This window comes from Crocodylus siamensis, chromosome 4 (assembly GCF_052110815.1).
Source record: "Crocodylus siamensis isolate JL-2025a chromosome 4, ASM5211081v1, whole genome shotgun sequence".
Classification (NCBI taxonomy): Eukaryota; Metazoa; Chordata; order Crocodylia; family Crocodylidae; genus Crocodylus; species Crocodylus siamensis.
The window spans coordinates 8,990,592-9,012,378 of record NC_143398.1 but is presented as its reverse complement, the minus strand read 5'-3'; the positions used below and the strand labels follow the sequence as shown (position 1 = coordinate 9,012,378).

Genomic DNA, 21,787 nt, shown 5'->3' with positions numbered 1-21,787 from the left:
CAGGCAGTCAAAAAGCCCGAGGCTGAACTGATTCAGTCTTTGCAGGTTAGTCCAAGCTGCGCACACTGAACCAATAAGCAAGTGAACAGACATTCACATTTTATTCCAGAAATGCAGCTGCAGGCTTGCAGCGGCTCAGGCCAGAAGCCGGGGGTGCTAGAGCACGCCTCCCTGCTCATCTGGAGCAGACGGCTTGGACCAAGGCTACTTTGCCCAACATGTGAGGGCGGGTTTGTGGGGAAGGGGCAAAGCAGCCTGGGAGGCAGGGCGACCGAGTTAACTTGGATCTGGAGGGGAGTATCTGGAACCGAAATCCAATAAACTGAATTAACCTAAACCAGTTAAGTCTGATACTACATCCATCTAGGTTTACATCTTAAACTGGGTTTGGACATTTTGGGAGCAGTCTGTGCACTGAACTTCTGTTGGAGTTGGGTTCCAGATTTAAACTGGTTTCCAATCACTTACACCAGTTTGTGTGCAATTCCTGTCCCTAGAGACTGAAGTCCGAGGTCTTGAAGATCATGACATCTATATTAAATTTGCTCATTTGGGCAAGAATACTGGTGCAGCAAGTTGGCCAGAAGATGCAGCTTGTGCAATTTTGTGCTGTATTTGAAGGAGCAAGGTCAAAATGAAGGCAGCAGGCCTGGTAGAGCTCTAGTAAGACAATACCCGAGATGCCAAGTTAAAGCTACCTTCTAGCTAGCTGCAACACCAGAGAGTAGAGCAGGTTACAAGTCAAGCCAACAGAAGTTATTTGGAGGTTAGAGGCCAGCTTAGTCTTTCCTTTGAGTTGGAGCTAATGTTTCTGAACAATGTGTGAAAAGGGAGGGGGGAAGAAGGAGATGGGGAGGGGGGTGGAGTCAAATACTTGAAACCTATAAAAACTGTAGTTAAGATGAGAAGTTGGAAAGGAAGCAACTGTAAAGCCTTCCCTACAGCAAGATTTATTCCACTGTGACCATTTCAAAAAGAGGAAAAAAATTCACCATGGAAGCCATTACTTGGTTATTGGAAAATGCATTGCAAGGAGAAACCCCGCAATAGCTGGGATATGCGTAGGGACCTGCTTGACTCATGGCAAGACAGCTGGTTTCACAGCTTTGTCCCAGCACAAAGAGCCCATTCTGCAGGCATTTTGCAGTGACCTTGCTACTCTGCATTGCTGGGTTGAGAGGCCCTGTTTCTCGGTGCCAACTGGCAGAGAGGGACAAGGGGCTAGTTGCTATCCTGACTGCCTTCCTTGGTACCCCCTCCTGATGCAGCTCACCTGGGAGGGAAAGGCACCCAGCTGGCAGGACAAGACCCACCCAGGAAGGGGAAGAAATAAAAAGCTTTTAAAAAAAGTATTTAAAGTTTTCTTCCCCCACACCCACCCTGCAGATTTTGCAGGAAGCACCAGGTTTTATAGTTTCCACAAAACTGCGATTTCCTAGATATGGACTGCCTCAAGAAGAGTTTCTTTACTACCAGTATCATGGTTGGTTTCCAGATGCGACTGGCAGACCGGCAGTGTTGGAGAACAGCAGCCCTCCACCCTGGAACCACTATAGCACCATCATACCTCTGTTTTTGGCTACTCTTAGGTGAGGGACTCTTATCTGCTACAAAAATAAAAAGGGATCAGCTGTGCCACAAGCTGGAGGTTTACAATCAGATCTTTCTAGCCTGAGACCTAGAAAAAAAAAAGAGGTCAGGCCTCAACTCCAGAGAAGTTACAAAAATTAAAACAACTTTACTCATTTAAAATAAGGCTTTCAACTTGCAAGAGCAGGAAAAGTAGTGTTTGGGTGTCCATCCACCACGACAAGTATGGACTGATTTAAATCCCCTAAGAGAGCCTTCCAAAGCCAACCCTACCATCTAGAAAGGAAAGAAAATGTGAACAGCAGCAGTCACAGGCAAGAGATCAGAAGTATGCTACGATCTGAACAAAATATTTGTCTGGTTGGTTCAAGATGATTAATTCGTTTTGGCTTTTTTTTTTTTTTTTTTTTTTAAATATAGGCCTGTCCATACAGATCTTTTAAAAAGATTAGCACAAGAGTCACGCTTTGAACTAAGGAGCTGAAGTAAAACAAGGACCCAGATCAAGCCTGCTTGGCTTTAGCTCCTGTGAAGGGATGGGTTCCCCACCCAGTTGTGTTCTTGGGGAGCAACTCAGCAGCTTTCATCCAAGGAGGTATGCAAGCCAGGTGTGCGCCATTCCTTTGCCTGATGAGTTTAAAACCTTTTGCTGCCCCTTTTCCATACAAGAAGAAAAATTCTCAATACAGCAATTCTCAGCCAGGCTGCCAAGACACCCTGGGATGCCACCAGGTTTTTAAAAAAGGTGCTGGGAGGAGTGAGGGGATACGCAGTAAAAGCCAGGCTCAGGCTTGTCCCTGCCTAAACGGTCCCAAACCCCTACTGCCAAGCCCCTGCATAAGGAGGTACGCACTGTAATACAGAGTAGTATTTTGAAAATCAGGTGCCACTCAATTCCCAAGTTCTGGGAGGGGGCACCTTGAATCCAAAACGGTTGAGAAGCACTGCTTTCTTATGCCACATACCCTTTGAAAACTGAGCTTATCCAATACACACAGCAGCACATTTCCAAGCTACAATTCTTGCCTACACTGCACCAACACTTGCCAGCTCATCGTATGCTTTTATGTCCAAGCCATTATCAGATTTAGTCTCAACGTTAAATGCCACAAGTGCAAGTAAATTTAGTGGGTCTAACAGACAAAAGAGTGCACTCCTTGCACAGGTCCACCACAGGAATTTAAAATTTAACAGAAGCCAATTTTAGGTGCCAGCTTCACTCTTTTTACAAGTTTTCACTGATCTTATCAAAGCATGGCAGGAAGTTAGAGGTTGTATGAGCAGCACTTATGAAGCGGGGCTGCAGGTCAGGAGGAAGGAAAGGATTAGATGCAACAGCTAGGCTCATGGCCTTGACCAAAAATCCAGTCAGAGGTATGGATGCTATACCTGTCCAGTGAACTTTTGTATAAGCAAATAATGGGAACAAACCAATTGGTCACTGATTATGTTTTCCCTTTGGACTGAAGAGCTTGCAAGTGTCAGACTAAAATGTGTACAAGGGGCAACTGAGAAGGGATTCCCACTCTCAAGCCCAGACACCTACATTTTTGCAACACTAGCATGGCTCATAACTTCTCCCAAGGTATAAGGAAGCGATGTTGCACAGCTATGGGGAGGGGCTGGAGCTCCGTCACAGGGATACAGCACATTGCCCAGATAAGGCTGTTCTTTGGATTTAGGACTGAAGGAGCATTTGTCACAGGCATATCTGCACAGCATTTCATAGCTTCTAGGTTTGGAAGGGACCTCCTGATGTCTAGTCTGAATCTCCCCTCTGCCAGCTTGTGACCGTTATTCCTGGTCACTCCTGGCGGTGCTCGGGGGAACAGGGACTCCCCCAATGCCTGCTGATCCCCACCCCCGACTAGCTTGTAACAGGCCACTAGATTCCCCCTCCTCCTTCTCTTGTGGAGGCTGAACAGGTTAAGGTCCTATCACCTCTCCTCGTAGGGCCTGCCCTGTTGTCCCCAATCATGCGAGTGGCCTCCTCTGGACCCTCTCCATGCTGTCCACATCCCTCCTGAAGTGCGGCACCCAGAACTGGACGCAGTACTCCAGCTGCGGCCTGACCAGTGCCGCATAGAGGGGGAGGATCACCTCCCTGGACCTGCTCGAGATTCATCTGTGGATGCAGGACAAGGTGCGGTTGGGCTTCCTGACTGCATCCCCGCACTGCCGGCCCATGCTCATCTTGGAGTCAATGGTGACTCCAAGATCCTTTTCTGCCACTGCACTGACGAGAAGGGAGATCCCCAGCCTGTAGGTATGGTGCCGGTTGTTCCTCCCCAGGTGCATCACTTTGCACTTGTCAGTGTTGAATCCCATCCTGTTCTCATCCACCCACCCCTGTAACCTGTCTAGGTCTGATTGCAGCCTATTCCTCCCTTGTAGCGTGCCCACATCCCCCCACATCTTAGTATCATCAGCAGATTTGAACAGGGTGCTTTTTACTCCCCATCCAAGTCGCTGATGAAGATGTTGAACAGTGCGGGCCCGAGCACCGAGCCCTGCGGGACCCCACTGCCCACATCCCTCTGGGTCAAACATGACCCGTCCACCACCGCTCTCTGGGTGCGGCCCTCCCACCAGTTGGCGACATCTGACAGTGTGGGTGTCGACACCACAGCCCCCCAGTTTCTTAAATGAGAACGGGGTGAGAGACAGTGTCGAAGGCCTTCTGAAAGTCCAGGAAGACGATGTCCACCGCTACCCCTGCATCTAATGATTTGGTGACCTAATAGTAGAAGGCCACCAGGTTGGTCTGACAGGACCTGCCACTGATGAACCCGTGTTGGTTGCCCCTAAGCACGATCTCCCCCACTGCCCCTCGTGGACATGCACCAGGATAACTCTCTCAAAAAGCTTCCCCTGGATCGAGGTAAGACTAACTGGCCTATAGTTTCCAAGGTCTTCCTTCCTCCCCTTTTTAAAGATGGGAACCACACTGGCCCTCTTCCAGTCCTCTGGCACCACACCAGAGCATCACGAGGGCTCGTACAGCCGTGCCAGGGGTCCCGCAATGACCTCAGCCAATTCCCTCAGTACTTTAGGGGGGAGACAGTCCGGACCAGCTGATCTGATCTTTGCTGTGAAGAGAAAAGAACAGCGTCCTTTGCTTTTACCTGGGATTCTTCAGTCATCACAGTCCGAGGGGTTTCTATAGACCTGCTGAGGGCAAGGCTGTCCTTCTGCTTGTGTTTCCTCATGATCAAACTGTCTACAACCCAAAACATAAGGGCCTTGAAGAAAAAAAGGAGGAAAAAAAAAGTTATTTCTAAGAAGGGCAGCCTTATATAGTGCAAGGAGACTAACCTGGCATGACCAAAGGGGTGGCTCCACAGTCTCTGGGATGAATTACCACCTACATAAGACACTAATTCGCTTGCTAGGATGCAAGCAATTTTGAGTGGAACAAGCACAAAGTTTGAGGAAAACTATGCATCCCAAGTTAAAGTGGACAGAAAGCTTTTCAACTCCCAGCAGGCTGCGCACAGGACCTCCACCATGACAGCACGTCAAACCACACCGCAGTAAGACTTTCCATTTCACCAACCGGAGCATTTCTGGTCCCACCCACTTATGTCTCAAATCCTTGTTTGGATCACGGAAGCCTATTTCCAAGTGATATTTTCTAGATTAGCAGCCGTTTTGGTAGGCAAAAAAATAGTTTAGAAAATATCACATGGGAATATCAGCCCTTTGGGGGAAGAAAAAAGAACACATGGCTGGACTTCAAGGAGGTCCCATTTAAAAAATAATCCTTTTTAGCAAGAGGACTGACATCATACAGGATGATCCTAAATTATCCTATTTACATGCATGCTTCTTGTCTTCCATTAATCCTTTCTACACTACCTCCACCCAAGTAATTTTACAAAGTAAATGGGAGCTTCAGGGTCTGAGCTGCAGCAATTTCTTCCCAGTTTTGACATTAGGCAGCTTCTCAACTTAACCATATTTTCCATTTCCAATCTCTCCACAAACCAAGGATCTGAAAACAGCACCCAGCATCTCCCTGTGGCCAGATTTCATAGCACTACACTTTTTCCATTGATACAATGACAGTGTAGATCTACTTTGAATCTAATGTGCTCATCCTGCAGCGTTGGCTTGGAGGGTGGCAGGGTGCTGAAGTGGAGGAAGGGTCTGTAACTTGTATTTAGTTTGGAGACAGACGTGCAAACTACCGTCCCATGGGGGGAAAAAAAAAAAGAAGTCTTCACCCAGCAAAATCAGAGTTCAAGATCAGTAGCAACTAACACTTTGAATGCCTGGGACCTACTGATCTGCTGCAAAGGAAATCCAAATGCTTCACAATGAAGTGAAATTCCCCCCCACCACCGCAGCAAGACAATCGTTGTCAAGTGGCCTCTTGAGATGGTGACAATCTATTAAGCAACTGACTTGAGAACAAAACTTGCCCTCAAGTTCCCCCAAACAACTCAAGGCTCTTTGTTTAGATAATGTGAAGGTGAGGACAGCAATCACTGGCCTCATTTTACAACCCAAGTCGACTCTTCCAGGTAGGGAATCTGTTTTCAGTCTGTGCAATTACAGTACAACTTATACGAAGTGAGCTGCCAGCCTCTATAGAGCTCCTACAAAGTATGAGGTGTGGGGTTTAGTTACTAAGTCAAGTTCTTCCAGTTAAATGATGCTGGAAAGTAAGTCAGATAAAAGTGTTGGCAGCACAGCAGTCGCTATGTATGTGAAGCAGTTTGGTAGGCAGCAGATATTTTAGCTTAATTGACTGGCTGCCCCAGGAGAGGTGGGTACTAACCCTAGCCTGAACTGGCCTATTGTGACACTGGTCACATCGCCTTTGCTTCCTCCCATCTTTTGTCTGATCTTTCCAACCTGACCTTTGTGGGTAAAAACTGCCCTCTTATTACACAGGCAGCAATATCCGTTCAGGACGCTGAAGCATAAGTGATGCAGACAGTGTTTTCAGGAAGGTCCTCTGGCTCCACTTACGTTAACTATAAAAGGCACAATGAGCATCACCAGGACAAGTTCCAGCTGAGGGTCTGGGATGTAATCCAGCAAAAGCTCCTGAAGCTGCAACGGAAACAAAAAAGTTAAACAGGTTATTAAACCGTTATTTCTGCTAGGGGATATTAGCTGTGAGCTATAACAGAGACTTCGGCAGCCTTCGTCTTGCTTCTCTACATGGGCCAGAGTAACAAGCTACAACACTCCCTCCAGATACTTCCTGACAACCCGAATGCTCAGCAGATGTTTATTCATTCACGAAGCATAAAAAGCTGTGCACGAAGCATTAAAACAGACTGTAAAGTAGCTGGTGGGATTTCCCTTGGCTTCTTTTCCTGGTTGCAAAAGAACAACCACCGCCTTGCACGAGGTGTGCTGAAAGGATTCCAGAAACACGCAGCCTGATCCAGACTTATATATGAGTGTAGAGGAAGCTAAACAATAAGTCAATGCAAAGTCTAGCTTGGTATCCCTGGGCGAAGCATTCCTTACTGTGCGTCAGCAGGCAGGTACCAACTGGAACACAGCAGAGACATGCCATAACTCAACAGCAACAGCCGTCTCCCCAGCCAGTTCATATTCATTTCCAGGTTACCAGGAATCGACTGTATACAGACTCAGTGTCCGAGTAACTGGATAAATTCCACAGCTACTGTTACATAGGTCAAATTTGACATTGCGGTCTCTTCTATAAAAGGAAGCTGGTTGCAGTACTGATCCTTGAGAAAAATGCCCCAAGTCACTTGTTTTCTGTAGCCACATGCAGCTGGTAAGCTGCACTCTTTCAGCAGGCGCAGAATTAATTTTTTTTTTGTACCAGTAACAATTAGTGGTGGGAACAGATTAGGACACTGAATGGTAGTGGTTACCCAAAGCCTGCAATCTTACTTTAGAGCAATGATTGACAACAAGCAGAAGTAAATAGCACATTAATGGAAGTGTTAAGTGCCAGCATAGGCCAATTCAGACCACGTGACCTGCCATCTCCGTTATGCCTTGCAGCTCACATTGGAGCGGACTATGCTGCCATTTGTAATCCAGAGCCCACTTTAGACATGGGTGGGCTACATCTTCCTTCACCCCATCTCTACTTATGGAAAAAGCGGGGTAGAGAAGGACCAGATGGCCAGAACCTGCCATCGTAGGATTGCTTACTCGTAGAGAAAACTGGCTTCGAGGTCCGCCTGCCCAGACGACTACTGAACACTGCAAAAAAGAAAGTTAGGAAGCAAGCACCCAGAAATCACAGCACAGTCTCCAGAGTCAGCTGGACCCAGATGCATGGTCAGCATCCTATGGTGTCCCTTCAGCTGTGCCTAGGCTGACATCTGCACTGTGACCTTGGGAAGAAGAGCTGGGAGACCACTTCAAGTCCTAGTGTTTTAGACTGGTGCCATAAAGACAAGCTCTTGGCTTTGGAGAGGCCGAACAGTTCTACTTAAGGGTCTTTAAAATCAGTTCACTTCTGGTATTATTTTTCAGCCAATAAATGCTCCCCCAAATGCAGGTTCCTGCTCATGCATCTCAGAAGGTCCCCTGTGAGGTATGACTTCAAGCACTGAGGGTGTATAATGCAGTGGCGTAACTCCCTTAGGTACAAAAAACAGCTGAGAACTTGCCTTTGTCCAACCAGGGATGAGCAGGACAAGGCTGATCACAGTCTTCTCAAAGACCATTATCAGCAAGTAGAGGATGCACTGGCCGATCCAAGCAGCAGCTTGTGGAGGATCACCTGAAAACAAAGTACGTACAGAAAGGGTTCTGCTTGGTTAGTGGAAATACCAACTAGAATCAAGCTTTCAATAGACCCCCCCTCCCCAGCTTTACCTGTTAAGCTGCTTTGTTTAAAGTTTCATAGACAGACATTGTGCAAATATAGTAAATTGCTCTGCCTGTTCGGTAGCAGGGCAACCATGGTTTCAGAGCCATTTTTCAGCCAGGTGAAAGTCACATTTTATATGATGCTACAGACAAAGCCTTGGCTGCGATGATCTAGTTGGAGATGGTCCAGTTTTGAGCAGGGGGTTGAACTAGATGAACTTCTGAGGCCCCTTCCAACCCAAAATTTTCTACAATTTAGCTCAAAGTCACCATAGAGTGGGTACATTTAGATCGCATTTCCCCATAGTCTGCTTATGAGAAACTGCCACATGGGATGATATAAAAGAAGCAAGAGCCCATCTCCTGCTTCCCCATTACCCACAAGGCCAGTCATGCTTCAGAAAGTGAGATTCAATGGATTTGTGTAGAACAGTATCAAACCAAGGTTGGCCATTTCTCAGGCTTATTATCTTTTACATGCATGTCAATACACAGATTTCATAGCCATTAGGGCTGGAAGGGACCTCGGAAGATCAAAATCCAGCCCCCCGCCCAAGGGGCAGGAAGTCACCTGGGGTCATAGTATCCCAGCAAGATAAAGCATCCAATTTGTTTTTGAAGGTGTTCAATGTAGGTGCTTGAACCACCTCCGATGGCAGACTGTTCCAGCCCTTGGGGGCTCACACAGTGAAGAAATTCTTCCTTATGTCCAGCCTGAAGCGGTCTTGCAGGAGTTTGTGACTGCTCAGCCTCATCATCCCTTGGGGAGCTCTGGTGAACCATCGACCCCCCAGGTCTTGGTGGTCACCCCTGATAAGCTTGTAGGTGGCCACCAGATCATCCCAGAGCCTGCACTTTTCCAAGCTAAAGAGTCCCATGGCTCTCAGCCTGTCATCATAAAGTCGGTTTTCCTGACCTCTGATCATGCGCGTGGCTCTCCTCTGGACTCTCTCAAGCTTTTCCACATCCTTTCCCCCCCGCCCACAGCACTCCAGCTGCGGACTCACCAAGGCAGAGTGCAAGGGGAGAAGGACTTTCTGGGGTTTGCTCGAGAAGCATCTATGGATGTAAGGCAGCGTTTTGGTTGCTTCACTACCCACAGCATTGCATTGCAGGCTCATGTTCATCTTGTGGTCAGTCATGACCCCAAGTCTCTTTCTTTCATAGTGCTAACCAGCGTAGCACTGCCGAGCCTATAGGGATGCTGCAGGTTTTTCTTCCCAAGGCAGAGAGCCTTGCATTTTTCAGTGTTAAACACCATCAGGTTCTCATCCTCCCATTTGCTGATCCTGTCCAGATCAGCCTGGAATAACCCGCCTGTTTTCTGGTGTGGATGCTTTGCCCCAAAGTTTGGTGTCATCGGTGAACTTGGCCAGTCTGCTTCTGACTCCAGTGTCCACATCATTAATGAAGATGTTGAACAGTATGGGTCCAAGGACAGAGCCTTGGGGGACCCCACTGGTCACAGGACACCATGATGAGTGACTGCCATCTATTACTGCCCTCTGGGTCTGACCATGGAGCCAATTTCCCAACCAGCAGATCATGGTGGACTCAAGGTCACAACTGGCCATCTTCACCAAGAGGTGATCATAGGATACCAGATCAAAGGCTTTTTTGAAGTCAAAATATATGACAATCTCTTCTCCCTTGTCCAGGTGACAGGTCACCAGGTCATAGAAGGAAAAGATACTGGTCAAGCAAGGCCTACCCACAACAAACCCAAGCTGGCTATCCCTCAGGATATTGGTGTTGGCCAGTCCATTAAGGATGGCCTCTTTAAATATAACTTTTCTAAGATCTTCCCCAGGATAGAAGTCAGGCTGATGGGCCTATAGTTAGCCGGATCCACTTTCCTCCCCTTCTTGAAGATAGGCACCACACTGGCCTTCTTCCAGTCTTTGGGCACCACACCACAGCGCCAGGAGTTTTCAAACATCAGTGCCAGAGGCTGGGCTATGATGCTCGCCAGCTCCTTGGGAGTACCCTAGGGTGCAGGTAGTCAGGGCAGCTGGTATCCAACATCAGCTTGCAGGGACATGTAGCTTTCCTTAACATAGAGCTACTCCACTCCCCACCCTTTTATCTACACGATTCCTCCTGTATGGGGTATAGCCATCTATACCAAGGGCCAGTCATGGGTGGAGTCCCACCAGGTCTCTGTTACCCCTATGACATAATTATACAGACTCTGAATACGTATTTAATATATCCATGATCATAATTCCTTGCATTTTCAGACCGTTTTGAAGTACTGCCCCTCTCCTGCAAGTTGAATTATATGCCAAGTACAGCAGAAAACAGCAAGCAAAGACTATTGCACCCAAATTAGACTTCCAGGGAAATTTTAGGTGCCAGCCGGGTCCTGACCCATGTCCAGCATCACTGCCAGGTTCTCTGATGGAGTTCTTGACCCTTAAGATTGCCTGCTGAGAGGCTATCGCTTTTATTATGCGACTGAACCCATCTACTGACATAACTCCCCTCTTACACAGTGCAGATGTAAGAGATCTATTGCTGATGGGAACAGAGTCAGGATTATGACACTCAGCCTTAGACTGAGACAGGGTCTCAATCAACCTCAGTCTGAGTAATGAAATCAGGAAAAAAAGAAGATAAAAAATAATTAACGGTAGCTAAATATGAAACGATACCAGTACTTATGTAGTGATAACTAAAAGCGTATTTATTGTTAGCAACTATAATGGAGCCATATCAGTTGCACGCAGTAGCTCCTCTTCCAGGCTCCCTGGGATCTTGGGTTTGCAGAACTGGGTTGCAGTTTCTGGCGACAGGCTTTTGAGACGCAAGTGACATTTCCTTTTGCTACAAGTCCAATATAGTCTTTAGTTGCATCCGCTTCCAGTGTGGACAAGAAATTTGTAACAGCAACTGAGCAAGATCAGGCCTAGCTCCAGCAGCAACTCACATTCAGAAGGTCTCTACCTTTCTGTATCATAACTCTGGTTGATTAAGAAGTCCTTGCACCTCTGTCCCTCTAGACAGATTCTCACATTGTTGTACACTGAGCATGCAACCAGGATAAAAATTGGGCACTAAAAGAAGAAAGCACTTTGCCACTCCTAATGCTGCATACGAAGAAACCCATCAAGCAAAACCTCCCAGGGGCACGAACAAAAAAGGGTCAGTATTGAAGTTCTGGATCTTCAAATCCAAAGGAAATATGCCTGTGATCATTAGGGGCTGGGCCTTCCCCAGGCTTCTGGATCAGCAAGCAGAAGTTGAGCTCTAGCACTGCAACTTAAAAAAAGGCTAGAAAAAAATCCTGTAGCACCAATTGTTTTCAACCTGGCTCTCCTTTGTACAATACAAGGCGGGTACAATCTGAGGTTAGGATAGAGACTTGGGAGTTCAGGCACACATCCTTAAGAGCCTGAAGTATTAAACACAATTTTTTTTTTTTTTTTTTTTTTTTTAATTCTATGATTTTGGGAAAAGCCAGGAACCAGATGCAGGTGGAAGGCAGTCAAGAAACGCTGAAAGAACGATTTACAGGAACAGTAAGAGCAAAAAAGGAGTAAAGCAGAAGGACGGCCTGGGTATAGGGGAGGTGAGAAGGAAGGGAGGGAGGGAACCAAGCCACTGAGGCTAGACGCGAGCTGCGCAGCTTCTGGAGACTGGGCTCTTACCCTGCACCCACACTAGCACAGAGCTGCATGATGGGGTGGAAGGGCAAAGGTTGTTTGCAGGGGAGAAAGTGCTGGGAGAGCAAGTGGTTTCCATCACCCGGAAGAAGAGCACCACCACCCTGATGGACTTGTCAAACCAAGAGGTGGACTTCTCTCCATGTACCAACATCTGATCCCCTCCCATACACATTCTCGGTTGTTAAAAGCCCAGTAGGCAAGGATACGGCACTGGCAGCACCCCGGTTGTCCTTCCTTTCTCCTACAAGTGGCCTATGGAGGTGTTGGTGATCTGCGGCATTGTGCAAGGCCATTTGATGCAGGGGTTTCCTGGAAGCCATGGACCCGCATTGCTTGCTAATGCAGGGACTGTCCTCAGTAGCCCCTTCCAATCCCTCATTCCTGGTGCCATTCTAGTCCTAACCCCAATGAGAGAAAACAAAGCCATTGCATTTCCTTTTTGGGCTCGAGTTCTGACTTCCCTTTGGGTCACTGCACGCTCAGCTGGTGCGCTCCGACCCCTGTAGAGAGGCCGGTCTCCAAAACCACAGCATCTTCTGCACATCCCCAGGTGCTCCACTGTTAGGCTCCCCAGTGGAAGCTGCAGCAGCTGAATGTTTCCAGATGCAACCCAAGTCCATCCAAAGAGAAGAGATGAGACTTCAGCCTACATGACCGTGGTTAAATAAGAGATCTGCTGTCTTGGGCCCACTAAGGCTCTGCAAAGTCTGCAGAACACCTCCAGCTGTTATCACACCAACAGCAATGGTGCTTGGGCTTTGTATGGTGCATGCCCAATAGCTTTATCAAGTCTAAATAGTTCATCTTTACCACCACAGATGGAGTAGCACAGCTGAAGGAGGAAAGGATCTCAGACTTGAAAGCTACAATTGAATGCCAGCCTTTTTCCTCCTCCCTTACATTTAGTTTGTGAGAGATCAGGCTAGTTGTTTTTTTCTGGGTTATAAATAGGCTTTGCAAAATAAGAAAAATGTTAATTTTCCAGTCAGCAGGCCGTTCTCTCCCTAGGCAAGAATAAAAGATCAAAACAGATTTCAGCAGCACAGTTAAACGGGGTCTATGAATCTGGGGTGAAGGAAGCGCGAGAAACTGCTTCTGTAGCAGCGCAGACAAGCCTGTGCTGAGCAAGTTGGGTTGGTATAGGTTTGTCTGCAAGCAAGGTTGTGAAAACGGACGGGCACCGAGGAGTATCTCTCTACTTTCAATAGACGAAAGGCAAGCACTTGGGTCACTTGAGACATGTTGCTTAAGCACTAGCAGACAACAGCTTCCTGACTGCCCCTGGATGTGGGAACGTTTGTTATAGAAATGTTGTCTAATAGTATCACAGAGCCAAAATGCATCCTACACAGGTCCACAGTTAAACCCAAGAGCTGGCATGGAGCATGCTTTCCTACAACTCAGTTAGACAGGCCAAGTTCAGTAGGTCACTAAACAGTGTTTAAAAAAACAGAAACCAAAAAACCCCAACCAGCTTGCTTCTGTATATCCAGCCAGGGATTTAATGGAAGCATCCTATTTGATTTGTGAAAAAACACATGCTGGATCTACAGGCTTATATCCCCAATGTGTTTAATAAGGACTCTGTCCTTCATCCTTCCAGGAGAAAGGGGGGGAAGGGAGGGGTTTAAAAACAAATATTTTCAAGTGAAGCTGACAAGCAATGCATTAGGCTATACTTTGATCACTACATTTTGGTTGTTCCCTTTCCCTAATCCTTTGCCTGCATGTTTCTCACTGCAGGCAACGCTCTGGATTTGTATCCAAACCTACCTAGAGGTGCGCCAAACATTTAACTACTTGCAAACTCTGGGCAAAAAAAAAAAAAAAAAAAGTGCAGAACACTTGGGCAATTGTAGTGGGTGGCCAGCTTAAATTAGTCCCTGATCCCAGTAACAGTCTCTCTCTGGGCCCAAAAAAAATCACAGGCTGCAATGCCCCCAGTTCCTCCGCTTCCCAGGGCTCAGCCGAAAGCAAGTAACAATCCAAATGAACGTGCCCTTAGCCTGGTCCCAGCAACACGAGCTTCAAACCCCCAGAGCTGATCTGCACCACCGGCTTCAGTTGCAAAGATCAAACAATCCAAAATTAGCACACCCAGGATGGGTCATCTCTCCCCCTGCCGTCTTCCTCTGAGGCAGACACCTCCCTGCTCATCCAACCATTTCCCCACCTCTAGCTCCCCCCATTGACTTCTTCCTGTGCTTTTATTCCCAGTTGGCCATAATGAGGGGAAGCACTAGCTAACTGCCTGCCAGCTGAAGCCCCTTATGCAGGTGGCCCATTGCTGGCTGGCTAATTGATCCAGGCTGCAGCCTGGCACAGCAATGCTCCCTTCAGCATTTGCCCACTTTCCTCAAGGAGTTTCAAAACATCAAAAAACTTTAACCAGATTTATCTCCAAGTGTCCCAAGTCACATTTTTAGGGCTTAAAAAGGAGCCCACCTTTAGGGTATAAATCTCAACAGGGTTCCTGCCTTTACTAAAGGAACTACAGGAGTAGAGACTTGGGTGCCTCCCACCCCTTTCTCCATTAGGATTGCATTTAGCCATAAAAGTCACAGAAAATGAGGGCTGGCAGGGACCTCAGGAGGTCACATCCAGTCCAACCCGCTGCTCAAAGCAAGACCAGCCCCAACTATATCATCCCAGCCAAGACTTTGTAAAGTTGGGTCTTAAGAACCTCCCTGTAAAGACCTGGTATTTCCCCAAAGAGCTGAGGAGCAAAGAAAGGCAGAGCATGCAGGTCAACCAAAAGAACTGTTCAAGCCAGACAAAAAGAGCATTTAAATCATTTCTTTAGCGAACCAATTGGCATTTCTCCCTTCTTTGGAAGAGTGTGACATATTGCAGCTGGGCTCGATATTAAAAGCACAGCTTCCACCTCCACAGTTGAACAGAGATACAGGGAAGCATTCACTTCTATTGAATAAGTGTTAATTAACTTTGCAGATTAAAATGGCATGTCATCCATCACTTGCCCTCTCATGCCATCCAGAAGGCTGGTTTAAGTATACGTTTCTCAGCACAAGAGAAGTTTAGGGGTGTTTTAAAACTGAACGCTTCCAGTTTTGAAGCCATGCTGTGCCAAGATTTCCAGGCAAGTCATGAACACCCACTCAAATCCCAATGCCCATTTAAGTCAAGTTCTCTCACTAAGGGATGGGCATGATATGGCAACATTTGGCAGAGAAAGGGATGTGCCCAAGATCTCACACTGGCAGGGTCAAAGGGAAGGCAAAGACGTCCTAGTGTTGCTACTGTTAGCCGGCCATGAACATTGGAATTTATAGTTTCATAGTTTCTAGGGTCGGAAGGGACCTGAGCAGATCATCTAGTCCGACCCCCTGCCATGGCAGGAAAGACTACTGGGGTCAAACGACCCCAGCAAGATGTTCATCTAACCTCCTCTTAAACACCCCCAGGGTAGGAGCCTGCACCACTTCTCTTGGAAGCTGGATCCAGATCCTAGCCGCCCTGACCGTGAAGTAGCGCCTCCTGATATCTAACCTAAACCTACCCTCTGCCAGCTTGTGACCATTATTCCTGGTCACTACTGGCAGTGCACAGGGGAATAGTGACTCCCCCAATGCCTGCTGGTCCCCCCGACTAGTTTGTAACAGGCCACAAGATCCCCCCTCAGCCTTCTCTTTTGGAGGCTGAACAGGTTCAGGTCCCGTAGCCTCTCCTCATAGGGCCTGCCCTGCTGTCCCCTGATCATATGAGTGGCCCTCCTCTGGACCCTCTCCATGCTGTCCACATCCCTCTTGAAGCGCGGCGCCCAGAACTGGACGCAGTACTCCAGCTGCGGCCTGACCAGTGCCGCATAGAGGGGAAGGATCACCTCCCTGGACCTGCTCGAGATGCATCTGTGGATGCATGACAAGGTGCGGTTGGCCTTCCTGACCGCATCCCCACACTGCCGGCCCATGTTCATCTTGGAGTCAGTGATGACCCCAGATCCCTTTCCGCCTCCGTGCTGACAAGAGGGGAGTTTCCCAACCTGTAGGTACGGTGCTGGTTTTTCCTCCCGAGGTGCATCACCTTGCACTTGTCTGTGTTGAATCCCATCCTCTTCTCATCCGCCCACCCTTGTAACTTGTCTAGGTCTGATTGTAGCCTGTTGCATCCTTCCAATGTTCCCACATCCCCCCACATCTTAGTGTTACCAGCAAATTTGAACAGGGTGCTTTTTACCCCCTCGTCCAAGTCACTGATGAAGATGTTGAACAGTGCGGCCCCGAGGACCGAGCCCTGCGGGACCCCACTGCCCACATCCCTCCACGTTGAGAAGGACCCATCCACTACCACTCTCTGGGTGCTGCCCTCCAGCCAGCTGGCAACCCATTCAACTGTGTGGGTGTCTACACCACAGCCCCCCAGTTTCTTGATGAGAACGGGGTGAGAGACAGTGTCAAAAGCCTTCCAGAAGTCTAGGAAGATTATATCCACTGCTACCCCCGCGTCTAACGAGCCGATCGTAAAAGGCCACCAGGTTGGTCTGACAGGATCTTCCACTGATGAACCCGTGCTGGTTGCCCCTAAGCATGCAGTCCCCTGCTGGCCCCTCCTGGATGTGTGCCAGCATAATGTTCTTGAACAGCTTGCCTAGGATTGAGGTGAGACTAACCGGCCTATAGTTTCCCGGGTCCTCTTTCCTGCCTTTTTTGAAGATAGGGACCACGCTGCCCTTCTTCCAGTCCTCCGGTACCTCACCAGAGCACCATGAGTGCTCATAAAGCCGTGCCAGGGGACTTGCAATGACCTCGGCCAGTTCCTTTAGAACTCTAGGGTGGAGATCATCCGGGCCGGCTGACTTGAATGTGTCCAACCCCTCCAGAAGCTCCCTAACTAAATCCTCACTAACCCGTGGCCCAGGTGTGCCTCCCCCGGGGCCCAAGGGGGGCCCAGCAGGGAGATGGCTGTTCTGGTCCCTACTTAGGAAGAGTGAGGCAAAGAAATCGTTAAACATGTTAGCTTTGCCGTCTGGTGTGACCACCAAGTTACCCATGTCATCCTGCAAGGGCCCCACATTACCCGGGACCTTCTTTTTACCCCCTACGTATTTAAAAAAAAAAAAAAAAAAAAAGAGACTTCTTATTGTCCTTAATCTGGGAAGCTAGTCCCAGTTCCATCTCTGCCTTGGCCTTCCTAACTGCCCCCTTACATCCCTGAGCAACTGCAGAATAGCCCTCCCTGGTGATGACCCCTTCTTTCCACTGGGTATAAGCCTCCTATAGTAATTCTGGTCACTTTGGGGCAGAGAGTTTGTAATAGATGGATTTATTCTCTACTAATCAAACTGCCATGCCAGCCTCCAGGGCTTCACCTGAAGATTACAAATGGAAATGCCCCAAACAGAAGCCTGCATAGAGCTTCAGTCATGGGAGAAGGTGTAAAACAACAAAGTACTCGTGTATAAAAAGATACTGCTATTCTGCTTCTTTGTCACATCCATCTAACTCATGGTAAAGCACGGGCACTTCTTCCATTTGCATGCAATATGCACCCTCCTCCAGCTCAATCCTAGAGCCATCCAGGGTCACTTCTCCCCACCCAAGAACTGTAGCCACTTTCTTTCTGGTCCTCCAACCTCCTGCTTGCCTCGCTTGAAACCAAGTCTCAGAAGCGGTCATTGCTTCATTAAGATGTTTCTTTACTACATCAGGAAGGAAGTTAAAACTTCCTTTTCCTCAAGGCTCTTCCCTCTTCAGACAAACTGTTAGAAAGGGGGAATGCTGTACCTTCTTCCATGCTACTGGGACATACAACTGGATCAAGTTCTCTGCCTGAGCACATCCACAGTACTGGCCCCCTCCATCACCCATTCAAAAATCGCCCATGGACTTCCTTGTCCACAAGGCTTTCTATAGTTAAGGCACGACTATGGGATAGTCTCCAACAGTGGTTTCCATAATAAATGTGGGAGTTAAGCTGTGCGGAGTTGTACTGATGCAGTAACAAGCCAATATCAATAGAAGGACTCTAGTTTTAACAGATCTTGAAATGTAGAAGCCTTCACATATATACAGTGAAGCCTTTCCCAGTTGCCCCATCTTATTTCTTAGGTTTCGCTATGAAAACCATTTCTACATTGCATCCATCCTACACATGCCAATGCCACTAATCAGTTAACCTTTTCTCCCATGCCTGAAGAAGGGTGCTTGTGCCTGAAAGCTTGCAATTAAATAAATTTGTGGAAAAAAAAGAGAGAGGTCTAATAAAAGATTTAAAAAAATAAATAAATAAATAGCCTCTGCCACAAGTTGCGATTCCTTTGGTCTCTAGACCAATATGGCTACAACCTGAACGTGGATACCCGACTAGCCAGTTACCCACTTAAAAGCTCCAGCACAAATCAGGAGACTGACTTGGCTTCTGCGAGTCATTTCTCCCCATTTTAAACTTCTAGAAGGTCGCTTTGAAAATAGGCAAACAAGGCCTATGTCCTTAGACCAACACAGCTACAACGAACCACCCTGAAGCTGTGAAAATAGGCACCGAACCAGAAATGCTATCTTTTGAACCAATGAACTCTTTATATCGAGTTCACTTTGGGTCAAGCCTCAGCTACTTTGAATGAAAAACAAAACAAAAACAAACAAAAAAACCAAACAATACTCTTTTCCCCTTGCTAAATTCTAGTAAATCTATTAGCCTCCACAGTAAATATGTACAGTGGGAAATGGAGAATGTCACTTTTCCAGCAGGACTGGCTATGAACCACAGAGCCAGGGAGGTTTGTGACTGTTTAGACTAAAAATAAAACAAAAAACAAAAACAACCAAACACAGGAAGACAAATACTCCCCCAACTGGTAGTACTGTATTTGTTTAAACTTTATCTTTTTACAAGGAGAAGTGCTACCCTCTAGTGGGGCTGTACGAGAAGAGGAAAACCAGGTTCCCAGTTCCAAAGCAGAGGATAGACAAAAAAGGATAGCAGTTAAGTTAGACCTTTATCAGAAAGCACAAAGTGAAGTTATTTGGCAAGTTAAAAGTCTGCCAAACTTGAATACCTTCCAGTGGCAATCTCATTCTTGTACTCGATTCTACTTATATGCCATCCAACATAGATAAGGCAAGTGATTTAGTATCGAGTTGCTCATCCTGGCCTGAAACATTTCAGCCCAGCTACCGAGTCAGGCTGAATTAGCTGATCTTCAGAAAGGGCTGCAAAGCTTAGCTTACATATTCACTTGGAGAGGCGGGGCTGGCTAGTGGGCTGGTGAGGGAGTTTTACTTGCGAGGAGTTGGGAAGAGTTTGCGGATGCAGAACTATTTGCAACCCAAGTGATTTCAAAAGCCTTTTAGTGCTGTGGATTAATGGTCACTTTTTCTGAGAAGTTACCCATCTGCTACAGAAACTCTCGAACTCACTTAATCCAAGTTCGATTAGCCTGCACCTTCCATTATGAACTGGGAGCATAAGCTCATCTTGTGTTTTGATTTGAAAAAAATCCAACACATTGGGAGCAGAGGGAAGAACAGTCGTCTTCCACTTACCATACTCTCCAAAGATGAGGTAGTTATACTGTTGACGCTCCACAAACCAGGACACAACCTTCACCCCAAGCCAGATCAGCAGCATCCCCAGGGTGGCATCAAGGATGAAGTTTATTAAATAGCTAAAAAGAAAAAAAAGAGAGGGCACCTTGTAATGCTTCACAATGCATGTTCAGCTGAGCTTTTGCTTCCACTTTACCACAAATTTAGTTGTGGTATCCTTAAAGCCCCTGCTGAAATAAGAGTCTTAACTAGCAAGTCTCCTTCACCTCACTCCGTAGACTCACTCCACTGAACTAGCTTGGTTAAGTCTTGCTGGTTTATGTAGCCCACAGCACATACAAGCAAGTGATGGGTCTGCTATGGAGTCCAGACCACCTAACGCGTATGACCGAGTTAACCATCAATTGAAAGCGACCTTTGACATGGCTCCAAAGCCAAATTCACTCCCCAAAAGCGGAGAGATCTCTGCCACTTTCACCCCTCCCCCTCAGAGATGAGCAATTTTGAGGGATGTTATTTTATACAAAATTATACCGTGAGCTTGTGTTTCTGAAGGGTTGAGACCCACCTCCCACCAGAAAGATAGATGATGCTCTGTGACGCTGAAAAACCTTGTTCAGTATTAAAATATGGGAACTATGTAGGTGAAAAAGAAATACAGCTGAGCTTTGTTTATTTTAAAAGGAAGCTGCATGGACTTTGTGTTGAAGCCTATAAAAAAAAGGAACAGGTTACATATGGATCCAACCATTTAAAAAAAAGAGCTGCAGTAGTGACTTCAAAATGTACTAAATTAAAGCCAGCAAAGCTGTAAATGAAATGTACAATTGAAAAAAAGGCGGGGGGGTTTAAGGAAGAGCAGCAGGAAGTTTGAATTTGTGAATTACTTTGAGGAGTTACTGGGTTTGTTTTGGGGTGTTTTTTTTTTTAAACTAACCAAAAGTCCTTCGCCAGCACTGTAAACCTAAAAGGTAGTGCTAGGAGAGGCAGAATCCTCCCCCCACTCCATATAGTAAGAGGTGCTCCCAAAACTTTAATGACTATGAGATTTTAATAGAAAAAGGCATTTTAGATTGGTTTCCTTTGAAAGGACAGGCAAATCTGAACAGAGCTGGATTTCAGAAGTCAGACAGGCAAGAGAAGTGCATGTGTGGGTGTAAATACACAAAAATCGCCATTCTGTTCAGCAATGCTATCACTAGTCCTTCTGCTGTTTGCAGACCTTCAGGTGTTTTTCAAGTATCTGCCTTCTAAACTGGGGACCTGCGAAGGAAAGCAGCATTATGCAGCAAGTCTATGACAGAGTCAACAGGAGCTGCAAACTCAAGGTACTTGGGAAGCAATGCTCTGTCCAAACTGCACAGGTGCAGACACCACTTAACGTGCGGTCTTACACTTCCAATACTACCGAGGTAAAACCTAGCTCTAGCAGCTAGAGTGTAGCACTATTATTTCACATTGAACATCATAAGATCATCCAAGTCCGTGTCCATTTCCACCATGCATACGCCATGCCTTCTATTGCTGCGAATGATGTAGTTTTCTCCTGTCACAAAGGCATGCATGCATGCCCGCAGCTATACTTACAGAGAGCAGGGGTCTTCTTCAGTAAGATCAGATAGGAAAACATTGGCAAAATGGATGAAGAGGGCACCTATAGCTTGCTTGGAGGTATCGTAAAACCTGATGCAGTGAGACAAAAAGCTGTTCAGTAGCAGCATTAGAGAAAATATAAGCCCAGGAGATCCCAGAATAAAAAAAACAAACCTGCAAGAGCAAAGTGGCACAGTGCCTGTCGGGGCAGCATGCACCACCCAAAACTGGAGCCTGGCTGGCAGGAGCCACACTGCAGCTGCCAGCCAGGCCCTGAGCAGCAGGATGGCCATTGCTGCAGCCCCAGGAGGCCCCCAAGTAATACCCCACCCAGGGTATCCTGCCACATGCCAGAGGGCACATGGCACAGGCACTATCTGGGGACAAGGTGTGCCACTGCTTCTTGCCCTCAGGTTAAGAAATGTCCACGCTTGTGTGGACGTGGCTTTATGGGCTGCCAATTTGCTGGAGGTAAACCAGAGCTCTTTAGTGCAGTTCTGGAGCCTACTTAGAAACAGGGAGCCATGAAGGGGATGTTCAGCCTCTGTGAGCTGTTCAGCCATCAGCCTCCTAGCAGAGGATGTCAGCAAAAAGGAGGGAGACAGCAGGACA

At 47.2% G+C, this 21,787-nt stretch overlaps 1 protein-coding gene across 2 annotated transcripts in view; it reads right to left on the bottom strand.

Annotated features, from left to right (window-relative positions):
* The window catches only part of LOC149865463 (store-operated calcium entry regulator STIMATE-like), a 54,980-nt gene that overhangs the window by 7,137 nt on the left and 26,056 nt on the right, over positions 1–21,787 (bottom strand). For both annotated transcript variants that reach the window (XM_090041674.1, XM_090041675.1), the window contains exons 3-7: positions 21,170–21,265; positions 19,580–19,701; positions 8,205–8,317; positions 6,568–6,651; positions 4,716–4,832 (exon numbers count right to left, since the gene is read on the bottom strand). In XM_090041674.1, coding sequence (XP_089897800.1) covers positions 4,716–4,832; positions 6,568–6,651; positions 8,205–8,317; positions 19,580–19,701; positions 21,170–21,265 — 532 coding nt within the window. The remainder of the gene's footprint in view (positions 1–4,715; positions 4,833–6,567; positions 6,652–8,204; positions 8,318–19,579; positions 19,702–21,169; positions 21,266–21,787) is intronic.